The sequence below is a fragment of the Squalius cephalus genome (genome assembly GCF_949319135.1).
Source record: "Squalius cephalus genome assembly, chromosome: 16".
Lineage (NCBI taxonomy): Eukaryota > Metazoa > Chordata > Actinopteri > Cypriniformes > Leuciscidae > Squalius > Squalius cephalus.
This window is the reverse complement of record NC_137137.1, coordinates 30,139,581-30,159,222: the sequence shown is the minus strand read 5'-3', so window position 1 is coordinate 30,159,222 and position 19,642 is coordinate 30,139,581. Positions and strand designations below refer to the sequence as shown.

The 19,642-nt window shown below is 37.3% G+C and overlaps 1 protein-coding gene across 2 annotated transcripts; it reads left to right on the top strand.

The window, feature by feature from the left end:
• Window positions 1-974: 974 nt before the first annotated feature.
• plp2b (proteolipid protein 2b) lies at window positions 975-18,914 on the top strand. 2 transcript variants are annotated; one of them, XM_079896023.1, is made up of 5 exons: window positions 975-1,384; window positions 14,277-14,432; window positions 14,541-14,639; window positions 14,748-14,844; window positions 16,614-18,914. In XM_079896023.1, exons 1-5 carry the CDS (start codon window positions 1,289-1,291, stop codon window positions 16,619-16,621), a joined length of 456 nt encoding a protein of 151 aa, XP_079752149.1. In that variant the 5' UTR covers window positions 975-1,288; the 3' UTR covers window positions 16,622-18,914. The 2 variants fall into 2 exon arrangements, with proteins under 2 accessions (XP_079752149.1, XP_079752148.1); XM_079896022.1 differs by having other exon boundaries at window positions 1,032-1,384; window positions 16,844-18,914.
• The last annotated feature ends 728 nt before the right edge of the window (window positions 18,915-19,642 follow it).

Below are 19,642 nucleotides of genomic sequence, written 5' to 3'. Positions count from 1 at the left end.
TCTCTCTCTCTCTCTCTCTCACACTCTCTCTCTCTCTCTCTCTCTCTCTACACTCCTTGTAAATCATGAGACAGAAACACATTCCAGATGTGAAGCATTTACAGTTTATTTCCCCATTCAAAGCCATTTGTCACAACTCTTCACTGCTCCTTCTCCTTCTGCTCTTACACTGTAAACAAATGAGCAAAACTGAACTGTCAGTACTTGTGGCAGTACCATGGTAAAATGATTTGTATAATCTCATGAAATCTGTCAAGAAGATGTCTGGGTCATATTTAAACAAATTTTTTTTTTTTAATTAACAAAAAAAGTCCTATGGGTTTTATTATATTTAAATCTATCTATCTGTCTATCTATCTGTCTATCTATCTATCTATCTATCTATCTATCTATCTATCTATCTATCTATCTATCTATCTATCTATCTATCTATCTATCTATCTATCTATGTGACCTGGAAATAAATCAAATATATATATATATCATGTTACATATATTATATTATATTATATTATATTATATTATATTATATTATATTATATTATATTATATTATGTATGTTATTAACATGATACCATGACCAAATAACCATAGTATTACCATTGTACCATATCCAAATAGCCATGGTAATCAAACCATATAGAAAAAAATAAACCAAACTTAACATAGTATACATCATAATATAATATAATATAATATAATATAATATAATATAATATAATATAATATAATATAATATAATATAATATTTACAAAGGGGCAAATGTGGTTTCCTCTTTGAAAACGTATTAGTTATGAATGTAAAACTGTCTTTCAAAGAAAGCTCAGCAGAAAGCTCTGCTCACAGCACCTATGAATATTCCGGCTGTGTGTCAAAACCTAGCGCGCTTTCTACTTAGGCAGCATTTGTAGGCAGTTCTAAGCCGAAATACTGTTAAACTGCTGTTTAGATAGGAAGCAGCTCACTAGGTTTTAAAACAAGGTTATAAAAACTCTCCCTCTAGTGGTTTTATTTTCCTTCTCCGTGATTTACCCTCAAGAGAGTCCTAGTATACTAACGACTTAGCCAACGCCCCGCACACTCACTCTTTCCTTTCGCAGTGACCGAGAGTCACACATTAGCAGACGAAGTTCATGAAGAAGCTGAAAGCTGCGTCAGAGTTCACGGATTGATCAACGCTTTCACTTTCACGCTTTCAACGTTCACTGAATCTTCTTTGTGAACGTTTGCTGATACGGACACTAGGCTTCCTAAGAAGGCGTTATTTCATAGGAATACATCTGCAGAATGGCAGAAACTGAGGGGAGTGCGTTCGGAGGCTGTTTGGAGAAACTGAAGAATTATGTGCGAACTCGGAAAGGAACGATACTGGCTGCTGAAATAGTAAGTTATTAACATGGCTGTGGCTTTAATGGCTCTACAATTTCATTTTGTAAGACGCTAGCATAACATTGAGAGATATGACGTCCGTTATTCATTTGCTTCATCGAAAGTGTGTGATAAGCAAAATGCTGGGTATGAAATAAATGAACTGTTGCCATTGCCATGGAGACGCTCCCAAATAATTCACCTGTTGATTCACAACCTTGAGTCAGAGAAAGTGAGAGAATTTTTTTTTTTTTTTTTGGATAGACAACACTTATTGTATAAACATTTACTGCATTTGTCTGAGACCCACAAACAGGAGTAGAATTCAATTGTTACGGAGCACTTCTATAGCACTATAGAGACATGCTATAGAAGTAACCTCAAGTTCATAATCAGTTCTGATAAAGTCATAAGTTACCAACCCGTTAGTCATATGCAAAGTATGTTTTTGAGCTATTAAAATGAGACCCCAAACAGAACATATATGGTGTAAACATTGTTTAATATTGTTTAAAATGTTCACTTGAAAATGAAAAATGTGTCATCATTTACTCACCCTCAAGTTGTTCCAAACCTGTATGAGTTTCTTTCTTCTGTTGAACACAAAATAAGATAATTTAAAGAATGTTTGTAACCAGACAGCTGACGGCACCCTTTGGCTTTCATAGTATCTTTTTCCTACTATGGAAGTGCCATCTGCTGTTTAGTCACCAATATTCTTTAAAATATCTTATTTTGTGTTCAACAGAAGAAAGAAACTCATACAGGTTTGGAACAACATGAGGGTGAGTAAATGACAATTTTCGCTTTTAAGTGAACTGTCCCTTTAACTCTTAACTTTTGACCATAAACCACATACTTTCCATGTTGAAAGCTAAAAACATATGTGAAGAAAGTGTCATATTTGTCATCCAAACACTCAAGCAGCTGTGTCCAGTATAACAAAAAGTGACTAAGATGAAGTATAGTTGTAAATACAATTATAAAACTGCAGTAATTCGGTACATCGACCTCAAAACATATTCTAGTATTTCTTATTGTGAGAATATATGGCTACAAGTGAGGGAAGTGGGTGAAAAGAGTATTAATAGTGCTGTTGAATGAAATACCTCCCACCACAGAGCCATTTGAAACTTCACACTGACACACAAGTGTGTGCTTTTGGGAGGAGGTGGCATGGAATGCAGACCATGTGCTTGATGGTGTGAGGTCAGAGGGCATGAGGTTTCACCCATCTGCTGGAAACATGACAGGCTGGTGTGTCATTTATCTTGCGTCAGTCCTCAGAAAGGAGAAGTTGCGGATGAAATGGCCAAAGATACAAAGATTTTGGAACTTGGCTGACAAAATTCTTAAAGGCTGTAACATAACAGGCCTTTTATATAAGGCCTTTTTACAGGCCAAATAACTAAATTGAAAACAAGATCTATCTATCTATCTATCTATCTATCTATCTATCTATCTATCTATCTATCTATCTATCTATCTATCTATCTGTCCTTTTTGGAGCTTGACAGAACTTGGTCACTATTTGCTTCCACTGTAATCTGCAAAACTTACGTAGAATTATGAATGAAAGAACGCAAATCAGACAGGTTTGGAACGACATAAAGATGAATAAATGTTGACACAATTTTAATTTTGATGTGAACTAAACCTATAGCAGGACACTTGATGCGCTTTTTCATTGCCTTATTGCCCTCACATATCACATATTTTAGTAATAATCATAAATTAGCCTAGGTATCATTCGAAAGCTTAAACACTCAAAAATGAATTCTGTGAAAACCATTTTGTTAAACCAAAATTGGACAATAAGTTACCATGCATGTGAACAGTACTTTAAATTCTTTTAGCTGGCTAGACATATGGCTTTGATTTTTTAGAAATTTTACAGTCCAGATTATTTTGTAAAATAGATATTTTGTCTAAAATATAAATTGCTTAAAAGTAAACAAACTTCTATAGCTAACTTTTTTAAAACTTTTTTACATATTTGAAGTGCTTTCACTTCTACAATAATCTGCTGACTTGTGTCTTCTTTAAAAAGCCAGACCAACCTTATGTCTGTATTTCAAAGCATTCATGAATTACAACCGTTGAAGTTCAGATCTGCTCAAATAGTTAACAGGTTGATCTAAAACATTGCACTTCTGTAATAGGTCTCAGTATTGTAAAAATCCAAATTTTAAAATACAGCAAATTAATAACATGGCTATAAAAAATTGTTAATAGCAAATTTGTTCTGGGTGAATGATTCAAACAGGAGCTTTTAGAGACTATAAACTCACCATGTCTTTGCATACAATACATAAACTATTAGAGAAAACAGGAAAGGTGATGATACACAGAGCAACTTTTTGAGCAATGTTGCTGGGCAATCTTGCCGTGCGATTGTTGCTTGGGCACTTTCCCATTGAAAATGGACAATAAATTAATTTCTATCTGGATAATTTAGATCGGTCATGGGCCCTGTGTCTCATTTAGTTGCCCGTTGATGGCAACATTGCCCAGCAACATTGCTCAAAAAGTTGCCCTCTGTATCATCACCTTAATAAAGGCCTGAATGATAAACCAGCACCCCTCTATCATTTATTATTATTATACATAATGAATCTTAGTTCACCACATATCACATGCCCAACTTCCAGTCTTCCTGTCGCCTTCCTTGAGAAGCCATTGACTGTTAGCCAACACAGAATACTGTGGTACCAGGAGCAATAATAGCATGTTTATATAACTAATTGCTGGTTAAGGTTGTGGACATTGGACGCTTATGATACACTCATTTTGGAGAGTTCAGTTTTATCATGCAGACACACCCACTGCTAAACATGTAGTGTCACGGTCAAGTGAAATGACACACCTAGCGTCTTACAGTAAGAAAGCATGCATGCTGGGACTTTTACTGAGGCTTAGATGGAGTGATAGATGTACTGTATAGCTCTATTATATTTTGGACCGAAACAAACACATTGCTCTAATGTGAACAAGCTGTAGGCGCCTTGCCATCACTAAGTGTGTCTTTGTGCGCCTTTGCCAAATTATCAGTGTTTGGGTGTTGAACATTCTTCATTGGAGAGTGGTTTGTATATGTCACTGGTGTTTACATGCTGTATTGTTAAAGTGTTAGTTGATGTTTTTCGTGTTCGTGCTTTTACTGTAGGTGTTTTGTATTTCTGGTGTTTCCTCATTATCTGTTCCCCCTCGTGACCCTGTTCAGCTCGGAGCCCTCAGTAGTGGGTGTTCTTAAAGGGGCAGCGCTGCATCCTTGAATAGAGCTTCATTGTGCGCTGGCTGGCGTTCAGTCTGCTTGTGTGAGGCTCATAGAGGCAGTTTGTGCCAGTCCCCACAACTCATAAAGCTCTGATACATATGTGCATGAAGGAGGAGTGCCTGATGACATCATGCTGCCCGCTCCACTCCTCCTCGCCGCCCACAGGCGTAAAGACTCGCCTCTAGTTCAGTCAGGGAGATTTAATGATTAGTACATTAGTGCTCTAGAAAAACGTTTCAGCATAAGATAAAAAAAAAAAAAATTTCAGCTATTCAAATGACACAATATAATGAAGTTTGTAAAGCTACGGTGAGCTTTTCTCTAGGCATGTTTATGTATACTTTATATATAAAATGGTGTTTGACTTATTATTAGGGGTGTGCCGGTTTCAGAATTGGTGATGACGGTTATGACATGAGTCAAATGTGACGGTTCGTAACATAACCGTCGTCGGGGGGGCGTTGTGACGTTCGTCTGTTATAGGACAACTTAGTTTGAATAAACGAGCAGACACTGATTAGCTATTTGATCGCCTAAATGAAAAAAAATAAAATTAATATTTGTGTAGTGTTCAATGTTGTTATCGATAGAGATAAGCGGATGGGGTATTATTTCATCCGCAACCGAATCACAAAACTCATCATCTGCACCAACGTTTTTTGACCAGATTTCAAAGCCGCACCCGCCCGCCATCTGCTGATTGTTTTGCGGTCTATGGACGATGCAATGCTCTGCTGATGTGAGCCGCAAGAAAGCCCTTGTCTATTCTAGAAAGGATGCAGCAAAGATATTTAATGCAAATGTATGAGGCATAGGCCTACGCTGAGTTTCATTCATTTACGATGAGATGCGCTCTAGTTCACAATGCAATGCAAGTGAACGCGGCGCACCGGCGCCTCCATGTCACGGTTATTATATTGTCATTTGCTTTTTATTTATTAAATACATGCAATTGGTTGATGAAACATTTATTAAAATTAATATACAATTTATACGAAATTCGCTTTAAAGAAAGGCTTTCTACAAAGAAAAACTTAATGAAGTGTTAAAAATCATGTCTGACGATTTACAAAACAAAACTTGCGTTGGTACATAGACCATTAATGACACAGACTGTTTACAATTGTTTTTAATTAGTGTTTAAACATTCTCTATGATAAAAAATGTTTGTAAAAAATATTTTAATAACACGGTTTTGGCGGTTATAGAGATCTAATGACGGTGTTCAACTATAACCGTCGGTCTCACGGTTATACTAACCGTCACACCCCTACTTATTATGTAAAATTCACTTTTACATGGTGTTTGAGCATAAGTGTGTGTCTGGGATGTGTACACAATCACCCTATAATGGTAAAAAAAGTGTCTCAAAACGAGTCATTCGGGTTTTCTATACATTGTGACATCACAGTGTAACAGGCCCCGCCCACGACTGGTGACAGACTTGCCTATTTAGCTTAGCTCCTCCCCTGAGTGAGCTGTATACAGTCCGTCATGTTTATCTCCTCGTTAGAGCAGCTAGTGGTGGAACTGGAAACACAAGAATGTCTCTGCTTCGTGATCAAACAATCTAAAGCCTGGAACACACCAAGCCGACGCCGACGAACTAGCGCTGATGAAAGCCAACCGTGTTGTCGCCTCGCGTCAGGGTTAAAAGCTGCACTTGAACACACCGAGAGAACTACAGCCGACTGTTAGCTAGAAAGCGTGTTCTGCACCTGCGTGTAAATGAGACAACTGTCTATTTCTGCAGATATATTCGTCTATATTCGTCATTCAAAAAGGGATACCGACGCTGTAGATACACATACCGTAAACAAAGCAGTGCGTGCTTACCGTTTTGAATATCAATCCTGCTAAATACTTTCTTTATTCCACTCCTCTCGTGTTAATATTGAAATATTCGCCAAGGAACACTCAGGTAAGATGACGTAACATTAGAACAGCCTTCTAATCTGTAGCCTACCGTTTTGACTTTGCTCGCTGTTTTGCTATTATTCTCGTGCACTGACTCGTTCACTAAGCTGAACAGCCAATCAGAGTTCCCTCTTTCACCGACGGCCCGTCGTGTTGAATCGGCCGTAAAAAAGCCGACGAGGAACAATTTCAGCCGACGGTGTGGAACACACTGAGGAAACTTAGTCGGCCGACGCATAAAAACTGCCCGACGGCCGACCGTTGGCTTGGTGTGTTCCAGGCTTTAGGGTGTGTTCACACTTGCCGTCTTTTTTTGTCAAGAAAAAGTTGACAAGTGCGCTTTTTTAGTAAAAAAAAATGGTTTGGTTCCAAACAGCAGCCAAGGGCGTCTTTTGTTGCTTTAACAACACATAAACATATAAATAACCAGCTGGTTACGGTATCGATAACTGTTGCTATGCTAACGTTAATAGGTAAGTTAGTTTTGTTAACGACAAGTAGTAGATGTACACTTACCTGAACAACCAAGGATCCGTCCAATCGGTGCCCACACAGCCTCTTTATGGTGTAGGCTATATTATGGTAGAGTTCTGTGCTCATGTCATATAACTCCTTGTGCTCCGACTCTAGTACAATAAGTCCATCTACCGGCACCTTCACCATTTTTTCTTGTTGTTATGAAAACAACAGGTCTCGCTATTCGCTTGTCATTGGTCAGCTGTCAAAATGGCGCTTGACGTAGGGCGTTTTTTTAACTTTAACTTTATTCAACTTGGAAAGACGCTCTAAGCTGCAGAAAAAGACGTCAGCAGTGGCGTTTAAAAAAGCGCTCAGGACTGTAAAACGTAAGGAACCGTAAACACAGTTTACTCCATAGGATTATAATGTAAAACAAACGCTGGTAGCTTCAAAAAAGATGCCAAGTGTGAACACACCCTAAATGTCTTTTGTTGGCTGTATTAACACAGAAAGTTATTTTTCCATTGCGCTAGATTGACGTGTTTGATGGTTGCGCTCACGTCACGCATCGTTTACAGCGTCAGCGTCTTCTAAAAACACAGCTCTCAAGTTAAAAGTAGTTTCTACTTCTAAAGTCCATTTCTATGCCTTGTGTTTTCCACTGCCCACGTCTCACATTTTTAGACACAAAGAAGCGTTGTGTGAGTGAACGTCCTTGAATTGGAGAAAGAAACACAAGGTCCGTATTGCACGTTTACATACATAATGGGAAATCAGTGCAGTGGAATGCAAGAACACGTTCTGTGGAAACGCCCCCATACTGTTACTCCTGTTTTGTTATTGTTAGAGTATCTGAGGAACTAAAGGCTCCGCCTTCTTCTGGAAAGGGGCGGGGAGCAGCAACTTATTTGCATTTAAAGTTATACACACTAAAACAACGTGTGTATTTGATTCCACCCAAAAAGGGGTATTTTGGGCATAGGCCTATATAATTAATGATGTGGGGTATTTTGAGCTGAAACTTCACAGACACATTCTGGGGACACCTAAGACTTATATTACATCTTGTAAAAATGTTGAACTTCTTGAACAAAGTTCATCTATAACTCATCTATAATGCTATATAAATGTATAGCATTTCATACTGCATGTACATAATGCATGAAATCGTGATTTAATTTTTGTGTGTGTGTAAATTAACTATAATTATCTGATATGAATTGTAATCTTGGATCTATTAATTAGCAGAAGTTATTACTCCACCACCTGCATGTGATGTTATTAACAATATATTGTTGAAACACTCTGGTTTAAATGAAGGAGGTTCGCCATGTTACTATGGTTTTGGGAAACAGTCGCAACTAGCTAGCCAATTTCTCCAACAATTCATTGAACTATGGTAGTAAAACAGTGATTTACGTTGTTGTACAGGAAACGCACACCAGATTAGTGATCAACTAATATGGATTTTCCATTGACTGATTCTTAAACTATCACCGGCAAATGTAAATATGTGGTTACTAATCCAACAATGAACCCTAAAAAGCTGCATTATTTCAAGGTCACCAAAGGAAGGGATCATTTTAAATGGATAACAGAGTAAATTCTGGTCACTTAGTTTGTGTGTGTCTTGTAATAAATAATTCATTTTAATAGGAAAAAATAAATAAACTATGTTTCAAACCTATGTTGTGTGCCATACCTCAACCCTGTTACATTCAAAATGTTTTGAGGTCATTAAAATGGGATAGTAACATGCAAATTTGCTGATATTCTGAGGAAGCCCAAACATGTAAAAAATAAAATGAATGTACATAAATCTTTAAAACTTAAAGTTTGGGACGGTTAATATTGCAGAGCAGGTTGCAGTCATGTAGCATGGGCACATCTGTGTGAAGAACTGTGGATGTAGAGTTACACGCTTGTCAAACTAAGTCCAGTATGCTGAAGCCAAACAGCAGTCATTCTGCTGGGAGTAATATATTTATGTGCCCCATGCTGGCTTCTTTTCAAAGGCATGGAGAGATAAGATTGTGCATGTTTTCAACTGGCTTCCCTAATGGAAAAAATGCCTTTCTCTGCACTTTCTCTGGTATTTTGAGCTAAGCTGAAAATAAAAACTGTGTTAAAAATGGTTTCAATTTATGGTGTTTTGGGAAGCATTAGGCCAGAACTAAACTTTTGCTCTGTTGACTGGATCTGATATGCAATATGTAAACGCACTGGTAGTTGTTTTCTCTTTTGTATATAAAATAAGGCCAGTAAGGGACGGGTCACCTCAGCAACATCACCTCAGGGTTCATTTCATGCCCCAGAATGTGGTTTCAAGGGGAAGGGGAGGTTAGCGGGGTTTTTTGTGTGTTTTTTTATAAAGCATTCAAGGGCATATGAATTTTGAAAAAACACAATGAAGTGCATGGATAAATTATTTATAATATGCACTGCAAAATTCTGTAAAAAAAAAAAAAGAATTTAAAGTAGTGTCAAATTAGACTGGGTAAACCCAGCCTGATCTGCCGGTAGTTTGATTTCGCCCCGCAGCTCAGGCTGGAAACCTGTACATTTATCTCTGCTGCTTCCTTAGAAATTTGCGGGAACCAATCACAAACTGGCTTATCCACCTGGCACGCTATTGGCAGGTTTAATCCAATCCAATTCCAGAGCCGTTACGGCTTTTAACCTCTCAACGATGTCCGATGTCCAATTCCTTTTAACCTCTCGACGATGCTCAATGGCTTCTTTTTAGCAAACAAATCGCTCAAGTGGGTGTAAAAACCACTAACTTTCATGTTTTTTTTTTTTGCATAACTTGCAAAAATCGCTCGATTCCATTGTTGCTTCTGCAAACCGCTGATCAACACGTTTGGTTACACGTTTCCTGTCTGGAGTTTTCGCGTCGCTCTGGAAAGTACATCACCCAGATCATTGGTCTGATTGGTTGAAGGACTATCCAATTGTGTACAGAGTCATTTGAACTATGTCCGTTGATCACGCCTCTTGTGCAGTAGAAAATACAGAGCAGACTCCCCAGACTAATGTTCAATCTTAAAAGATTGAGCATGATCTGGTGATAGCCAGACTAGTGTCTAATATGAGATGAGAGCCCAAGTAACCATCATCAGTGTAACACGACGGGGGGCAAGGGAGGCCGCGCTGGATGAGAAAATGGGGAAGGTTTGGGTAATTGAGAATGAATGGAGAAGTAACGTAGGGGGAGGCCGTTCCTCCATCGCGCTGTAATTGGTTAGCCTATTGTGCTGTTCACACGATAAATTCCGCCTCTTGATTTGTCCGCAGTCCACATTCAATCTGAGTGAAAAAATAAGTGTGCTAATGGTAACTGTACGTTCACACCGCCGCCGGCGAGAGCGGCAAAATTCGCTCTCGCCGCCCTGCCACCGACGCCGTAGAAAGATTCGGGGACGCTCTGACGCTCTGACGTAGATTAGAATGCGTGATTTTATAAAAAACTTCATTTAAAGGGGCCGCAAAAACCGTTGCTGCAATTGGTCAAAATCATTATTATTTTGAGCAAATGAATTGCATTCCTGCTTAAAAAACAAGCGTTTTTAGTTCAAAGAAGTTCTAGCGCGAAAATGTTGCCTATAAATAGTGTTGCGCAGCTTTTTCTAATCAACTAACAACACTATGGATGACAAGTCGTACAATAACGGGAAACCCGCAACAGAAATGATTAATTTTTCCTCCATTTTGCTTAGGAACTAATGTGGTGGGAACCAAAGTTTACAGAATTGTGTTCTCTCGTATCCTCTCAGGCGGAGGACTTCTACATTCTGACTGGTTGCCGCTGGTTGCCGCCGAACCGCGTCATAGCTTATTACCATAAAGTTGACTTGATTTCAACTCTTCTCGCCGCTCTCGCCGTCCAAGACGCGCCGCGCCGCCCTCGCCGGAGCTCGCCGCCGGCTCTCATTGAAAATGAATGGCTTCCGGCCACTTTGACGCTCTCGCCGCCGGCGGTGTGAACGCACAGTAAGACTAATTAAAAAGTAAGTAAACTACTCACCCACTTGATATCACCGCTTTGTCACGTCACATTCAAACTCGAAACGTCTTGAAAACGTGACCTGTGAGGGGTTTTTAGTGAGCGATCAGTTGATATTGAAGGTACGTGTCTGTGACCATCATGACACCTGCTGTTTTGATGACTGATTAACTATTAAAAAAACAGCTTAACAAATAAAATACAGCCTACATGAAATATTAAATGTTATGGCATTCTTGTAGTTATTATTGTGGAATAAATGTAAAAATTATGAGAAAACTTCATGAGAAAAATAGTTCATTTTAATCAGAACAATAATTATAATGCAAAAATACAAAATACAACAAACAAAAAAAATCACAATATTATGTATGGTAGATAGTGAAATGCCTAATTTATTTGTAGCAGCCATCAAAATCATAGAACTGGAAGTGCTAAAATGTTAATGATGATTTTGCCTTGACTTTAAAATCACAATGAAATGCAAGTAGTGACAGACCTTTTCTTCCATATTGTTACATACATCTGAGTGAAACAAATTATCGTAAAATAAATCAAATGTTGGGCGGGGATTTAGATTTATGCATCGGCTGGTGATTGGGTGGATGCAAATCAGCTGAATATGAGTTTGCAAGGGGCGGGGCTTAAGCAGACCTAATGGTTGGAGAAGCCCTGCATACACCACTAGATAGAAGTCTGTCGTTTCCCCGGATGATTGAGTTATGAGTAATTACATAGGGTGAATTTTTAATGTTTATGCTTGATATTGCCATGGTATCATAACTTTGTTTGCCCAAGTGATGATAAACAGGAAACTTGCCTCCTAACACACTGATAATCTTCCTGTTTGAGAAAATAGTTTTCACACTTGCGTGTGTTTGAGCCGTTGTTACTGTGGAAGCAGCCACACATTGCAAACACAAGGCACAGGTGTTTCACGGTGGCATGTGTACAAATCATTAGTACCACGACAAACCATGGCAACATAAATAACACTTGAAGAGGAACTGCATCCTGTAAGAACATTAAATAACACCTGCTCTGTCCTTGATACAAGTATTATGGAAATAAAATAGAAATATCTATTTAGAAGAAATGACCAGATCCATATCAAGCGCACAGAAGTGCTGCAGTGGTTTTGGATGCAGTTTTGGATTATTGTAAAAAAATATTTTTGTTAGCAACCGCCCCTTTCAAGACAAGTAAAAGCTTTTAAAAAAATCACAAGGGGGTATTACTGATGTATTTTATGTCATTAAAATAAAATGTGCAAATATCTTGAGCTTGTGTTAACCACAGACCTTATTTCAGACATTCAGACATAAAATACCCATTGACTTCAGGACGATGTTTCGTAGGTCTTTACCTGGAAATGAGTTAGCATTTGAGCACTTCCGAACTGGAAGTGCTAACATGCTAACTCATTTCCAGGGTAAGGCCTATAAAAATATTTCATCCCTTATGGACTTGAAGGTGTGCACATATGACAGCCAAGTAACTACCTAGCAACCACTCAGAACACCTTAACAACTGCATAAAAATGTCCTGTCAGCAGCCTAGACATTCCTATCATTGTGTCAGTGAGTATTGCACCACTCACATTTTCTAAATTTCTAGCCATCAAAATGAAGTCTGGTTACTTTTTCTTTTCCTTCTTAAATTCTTTTAATGTTTTGTTAGGCTTGTCAGTAGATTTTGAGCATGTTGAAATCTTAAGGTCAGTCATTTTTTGTCAAACTGCATACTTGCATACATGCTTTTCTTTTTATCGTTCTTTAAAGCATAGTCATAGATTATCTACCACAGTCTGAGTTATTGAGGTCTGACTTGTGTCCACAGCAGGAACAAACCTCTCCTAGTAGTAGTTGTGTTTATTTGGATATTTTTGTTTCATGGCAGGTAGCAGGATCAGCGTGTTTGACTTTAAAGGGCTGATTTGATATTTCTGTACTCCCAAAGGTATTCTTATAATAGTTCTGTTTATAACCATATAAGGAGCTCGTCTACTGCGCTCTGCCTGAATTGTGCTGTGTTTACACCCATGCCCTATTCCTCTCTTTTAGTCCTCACCACATGTTTTAGTAATCAAAGTTCAAAAAGCTTCACAAACACTAGAGGGATGTGAGAACTTTAGAGCTGCACTGTTAACTGACACCTAGAGCAGATGGTATGTTCAGATGAATTGTGGGTAGTGAACAGTAGTAGAAAGCTTTGGTGATTTGGAAGCAAACATGGGTGACGTACTTGAGAGGGGAAATTGCCACACTAAAAAGCCAAGACATTTGGGAAAATAGGAAAGAAAACAACCATACACACTGACTCTTTAAGAAGTTTTAAGTTATGGATAGTTTTGAGTCTATCATTGTTATATTTTTTTCATAGTCTCACTTCATAAAGTTTGTATTGTAGTTTTAGAATTTTAGGGCTACCAAAGTTAACTGGTTTAATTCAAATTTCTTAGCACAGTCTGTTATTTCTGTCTAGTGGTTTCATGTTTAATGTAGGCCATTTGTAATGGATTCAAGTTTTATAATGTATCAAATTACCATGTATCAAAAAGTGTATTTAATTTGTGGCCATTTTTAATTAATTTATTATTAGTTTCAGTTTAAAATACATTTGTAAGATGCACTTTAATTTCAGTTTTTCACAGTTGTTGTTTTTTTAATCAGTTAATAAAACTTTACATGTAGTTTTATTTTAAATTCATCATCTATTTTTGTATCTGTTTTGTATATACATGTTATAAATCTAGTTATTGTGAACAATTCATCTATGTATGTTTTTCATGCTTGTAACAGTTTTTTTTTTTTTTTTACACCATAATGTTTAACTGATCTTCCGGTGAAATTGTCACTTCTCTTTGGTGAATGCTGAACTTCTTCAATCAATCAAACCCTTAATCCACAATTGACTGCAAAACTCTCAAAATGCAATCAATAACCGATTGATAGACCCAAGTCTTGCCCTAAAATCTTTCTTTTCGATAATCTGATTCACTCGTTTGCATGCCACAATATGGAAGAATAGATTTGCCACTAGTTCAGCTTAATCGTGACTTTAACAATAGCAACACTGCAATAGAAAAACAGGCTTTTTGTCTGCAGAAGTGTGTAAGGGCCTAACTGCTAATGCTAACCAGCTAACTCTTGACTTCTGCTCAAAACCATGTTCACGTCCTTACACTACACATTCTACTCTGATGTGATCAAGTTTTTGAAACTTTCTGTCTGTCTGTTTTCTTGTAGCTCATCAGTTTCATCATCCTTATCTGTTATGCCGCATCAATGTATGGAGGGTATTCAGCTGTCGCCATCTGCGAGATGGTCTTCGCCATCATCTTCTTCATTATCTTCATGATGGAGCTGGACAAACAGTTCCTGGTGGTGAACTGGCTCTGGAGCGTAAGTATGAATTCACACACACTTGCATCTCGGTCCACCCTATAGCATTGTGGTGGTGAGGTTTTCACGATCAAGTGCCACTCGTATTTTCTCTGTTTGCCCCGTCAGGATCTGTTCCGCGCGGCAATCGGTGCAGCACTTTATCTCATCACCTCTCTCATCTGTGTGATCGGTGGAGCTGGGGATGGGGCTCGCATCGCTGGTGGGGTGAGACATCCAACGCTCAGCATCAAAACATGCCATTCTTTCTGAACAAATCTGATTTATTAAGGTTATATATCCATCACATAACAAAGCTCATCTTCTCTCTCATAGGTGTTCGGTCTGCTGGCTGGGATCTTGTTTGCTTATGATTCCTACACAATCTTCTTGGAAATCAAGGGCAGCAGACAGCATACAGCCGCTCCCACAGGTGCATGAACACACTCGTTCATTTATTTAACATGATAGAAAGTACATTGGCCTCGAAAGGCATTTAGACACTTAAACCACATTTAAAGGGGTCATGACATGGATTTTAAAATTATTTAGTATGTTCCTTGAGGTTCACTTATTCTTTTGCACACACCAAAAAAAAAAAAAATATATATATATACAGTATATATATGCAAAAAAAAAAGGATTATTTTTAGCCTCTGTCTGAAATGATCCGTTTTTAAGGGGTGGCTTGTCAGTAAATGACCACTGTTATGATTGGCTAACGGCATTGCATAGGAAACAGTATCAACGCCCACTCGCTGTTGCATGTAAGTACTTTGAAAACAACCACTTAATACCGTCATTTACAGACAAAGCATTAATCATTTACGTATGGTTTGTGATGCAGCTGCTGTCAGATCAGTCGGCTGCTTCGTCTGTCAACAAAAGTTTCTTTGCGACTCTCCATTACACTGTTCCTCGTATTACCTTTCGCTGGGATCCTTCTGAAGTCTGCACAGAGACACAAACCAGCTGTTTAAACTGGACGTGTCAAGGGAACGTTCTTTCACTCTTCCATTTGTCGTGTTGTTGACAGAATCAAGTTAAACATGTCAGAAACTGAACACGCATCTGTATACTGTATCTAGTGTAGACAGCGTCAGTGATTATAATGGGTTCTTTTGCTTTTGACGCGACGCTCACATCCAGTGTAGGGAAATGTTAAGTAACTGAATGCCAGTGGGCGGGGCCTATGATGCGATGATGTGTAACTATTTGTCGAAGTCTTGCTCTGGAGGCAGTCATATGCAAATGTATTTGCCCGTGAGACATTACAGATCCCGCAATTTCAAAACGAGCTGTTTTTGACACTTGATTAATAAATGCTTTGTTTATAATGAATAGGACGTTTTAAGCTATGAAACTTGCTGGATGTTTTAATGGTACAAAGACCTCTTATGTCAAAAGATCAAGGCAAATTTGATTTGTCATGTCATGACCCCTTCAAAAGTCATTGAATTAGACAAAATATCAAACTAAGTGTCACCAAATGTTGCAGTAGTTGCTCAGTGACTTTAGTGGATGCTCTATGTCAGTTTAAGGCTGCACAATATTACTGACATTGCAATATTTACTTCTTCTGGTAATACAGTACCTGTCAAAAGTTTGGAAACATCTTTTTTTTTATATGTTTTTGAAAGAAGTCTCTTATGCTCACTAAGGCTGGATTTATTTAATCAAAAATACAGTAAAAACGGTAATATTGTGAAATGTTATTACAATTTAAAATAATTGTTTTCAATTGTAATAAATTTAAAGTCCCCCTGTAGTCAATAATTGTATCCCTTAAAACTCATCTTTGATCACCAAAATGACATTTTTCCTTGAAAAAAATGTTCTTCATGCCTTAAAATAGTTTGAATGTAACTCTACACCCTTGCCTCATTTAGTATACGCGGTTCTATTAATGTGCAAATGAGCCCCGCCTCCACTCACTCACTCAGACCAGCTCAGAGATCCACTCGTTGACGATCACACATTGACATGATTGGACCTAATTGGATTAAACTGCCCGTTTCATATGGATTACTTTTACAGTGTCTTTATGAACCTTTTGAAGCATTTTCCTTTTTGTTTGAACTGTCCCTTTAAATCTGTTCACCCTGCAGCATTTATTCCAGTTGTTTGACGATGAAGGCCGAGGTTTAAGCCTCTTCTAGATTTGAACTAAAGGTGACACATGTTGTAACTCTCTTTGAACAGGTCGCTGAAGGCTTCTGTGGGATCTTTACAACTGACATTTGGCATTTGAGCCGAACAGTTATTCTGGTAGAGACGCCAGTGGCAACACTGGTTTCTAACCGAAAGCTATGCCCCTTTACATGTCTGCTCTTAGTTTCGTGTAACCATAACAACTTACCGGTAACCTAACTAACTATTCCCGTTATTTATTTTGCGTCTCCCTTTTTGTTTTCTCTTTGTTTTCTTAACAGATGACACAGTTTGAAAGCTACTTTCCTCACTACAACATTAACAGCAACCAAAACATGGAGACCGATTCTAAAAATGGCAAAAGGAGGGAATTCCTGAGAGTTATCGCAAAGTTACCATGACAGATGAAGACCAGAGGAATGCAAAAGGGTTGAAACCATTGCACAGAATAGAAGTGCAAGCACAAAAGGGATTGAAAAGTGAACTGTAAGATTAATGAACAGCTGTTAAAAAAGCCACAATACATGAAGCAACAGAGCGCTGTTGGCATCCAAAGATTCATTACCGTCGTTTTGGTCAGGTGGCTTTTGTCACCACAAATGTTTTGTCAGATGGGTTGGTTACTATTACAAAAGCACTATCACACATTTCTTAGAAGATGGGGCTAATAAACATATCAGATAAAACTGACAGCTGCAAAACTAGTATCAAAAGAGTTGTCTTCCCATTCTTTACTAGAGAAAGACCCAGTGATTTTAAATGAAGCCATTTTATTATTACGTTGAGTTGGAAAACTGAATCTAATTCAGTCTGGTGCTGGTTTTTTTATTTTTTTTATCTGAAGAAACATAAAAGCTTTTTATGGTGTAAAACTTCACCATATCTTGTAACTGTAACTAAATTCGAATTACTATTGATTGTTCTTGTGTTTTGTGTCTAAAATAAGTTAATTGTACAACAGGATTTGTGTCAGTCTAACCATATTCAACTCAGGTGCATGCGGTCTAGAAAAAATAGTCACTTTTCAGTCAATTTAAAGGGCAACCATATTTATTGTGGATAGTGACAACATGTATTGTGTGTAGTTCACCCAAAATAAAAATAACTGCGTGAAAAAGTTTACAGAGTTTTAGTGTCAGTACTACATTAGACTACTATACATCATTTTGAATATAATATATAATAATGCAATGAGGGAATATTTGTGGGTCCTGATAATGCCAAATGTCTTATGTTACCACATCTAGTCAGTGAAAGAGCTTCAGAATCATGCATATTTTTATTCTAGTGTCTCTATTGTCCTGTGCACTGGGTTATCAGCACCAAGTCCAAGCCTATTCATTTCCACCCACAATGTAATATCAAATTTAGCATTTTAATCAACAGTTCATTTTTTGTTAACCTTTTACCATGTGTCTTGAAGTATCGCTAGTTCAATATTTGATTAATCTTTCTTATATTTTGCCATTTAACTGTTACCTCAAAGGTCGCTCACTATCTCAATGCCATAATTGTGCTCTTTTTTTATTCTAATAATAAATCGATTCATATATTAGACGTGCCTTCATTTGCAGCGTCTATTCCATTCAACCCTACTGAGTAATGTAGAGTAAGAAATACTAAAACAGCTCTCACAGTTTGTCATCATTTTCAGGAAATATCATGAATTAAATCTGTTCACTCAACTGTGTAATAAGAAATTATTGTTTTGACGTGCCTTGAAAGAGATCATTGAGGAGTATTTGGACTGCCAGCTTCTCCAGTTATTCTAATATGCAGTTGGTCGTCTTCACGCTTAAATAAGCAGAACTTCTGGAACAGGAAACTATCATTCTCACCTAACACGTGATTGTTGTAATGCCATATGCAACAGTTGTAATTTTACTGTAAAACATGGGGAGCTTGTCTAAGTCAGAGATTCATAAATCTTCAATTTTTGTAAAACCATAATCTAGAGTAAACAAGTGTTTTTTTTCTTTACCATTTATAGCATGTATCAATTGTTGTAACAATTTATAGATTAGAATTTGTGAAGACTGTTTCCTGTCATGTCTATTTGTTTTTGCAGCCTCAGCTCTGACTACCTGACAGCATTTATTTGTGAGATGGTCAGAAATGCCATCAGTTATGTAAAAAAATAATTAACTCAGGATGTTCTGCTCTTTTAAAACGGACGTATTTTCAGACAAACAATTTTTTTTTTTTTTGCATGTTTTTTGTTCCCGGAAGTACAGCATGTGGAAATAATTCTGCAGGATTTAAGTCTCTGTCTAAATTGGTGTTGCTGTTATTTTTGGAGTTTTTCTATAACATTCAATAAAAGGCTGTTATAACGTATTCAACTTTTAAAAATGTGTGTGTGGACCCTTTCATCTGTGTGAAGTGAGTGAAGAATACTGTGTGCGCAGCGCCACCTGCTGGAGTATTGATTTCGACTGCCAATAATATGATGTTTTAGAGCTACACAAATTTATTTTAAATATAAAAATGAGAAAGAATGATTTAAGAGAAAAGAATAATTCACTATATTCAATGATAGACAGCTATTGGAGAAAATGTGACAAATATTTGTCACTAGATGGCAGCATTTACATTCATTGAAATACTGAGGAGTTTACTGTAGGCTTTTCTGCAAGGGTAAAGACTTGTGAAAATGCTATTCATGTATTTTGGGGGGGGGAAGTAATTAAATGGCCTGCCTTTACAACTTTTTAAAGAGATAGCTTAAAAAATATAGGCTACTCCAAATCCATTCAGAAGTTAAGAATCTTATTTATTTATTTGTTTGTTTGTGAAGCAATAGAAGGATTCCAGGATCATGTAACAGTAGACTTGAGTAATTGTTGATAAAAAAGAGTATATATTTTAAATATACAAAATAGAATACAAATAGATATAATACAAATATAGAACATTATTTTAAAGAATAATAAAAATATACATAGTCTTTAAACTATTTTTGATAAATGCTACATTTAACTGAAGCATCAATTAAAAAACAGTCTTAGTAATTACTCGATAGATAGATAGATAGATAGATAGATAGATAGATAGATAGATAGATAGATAGATACATAGAC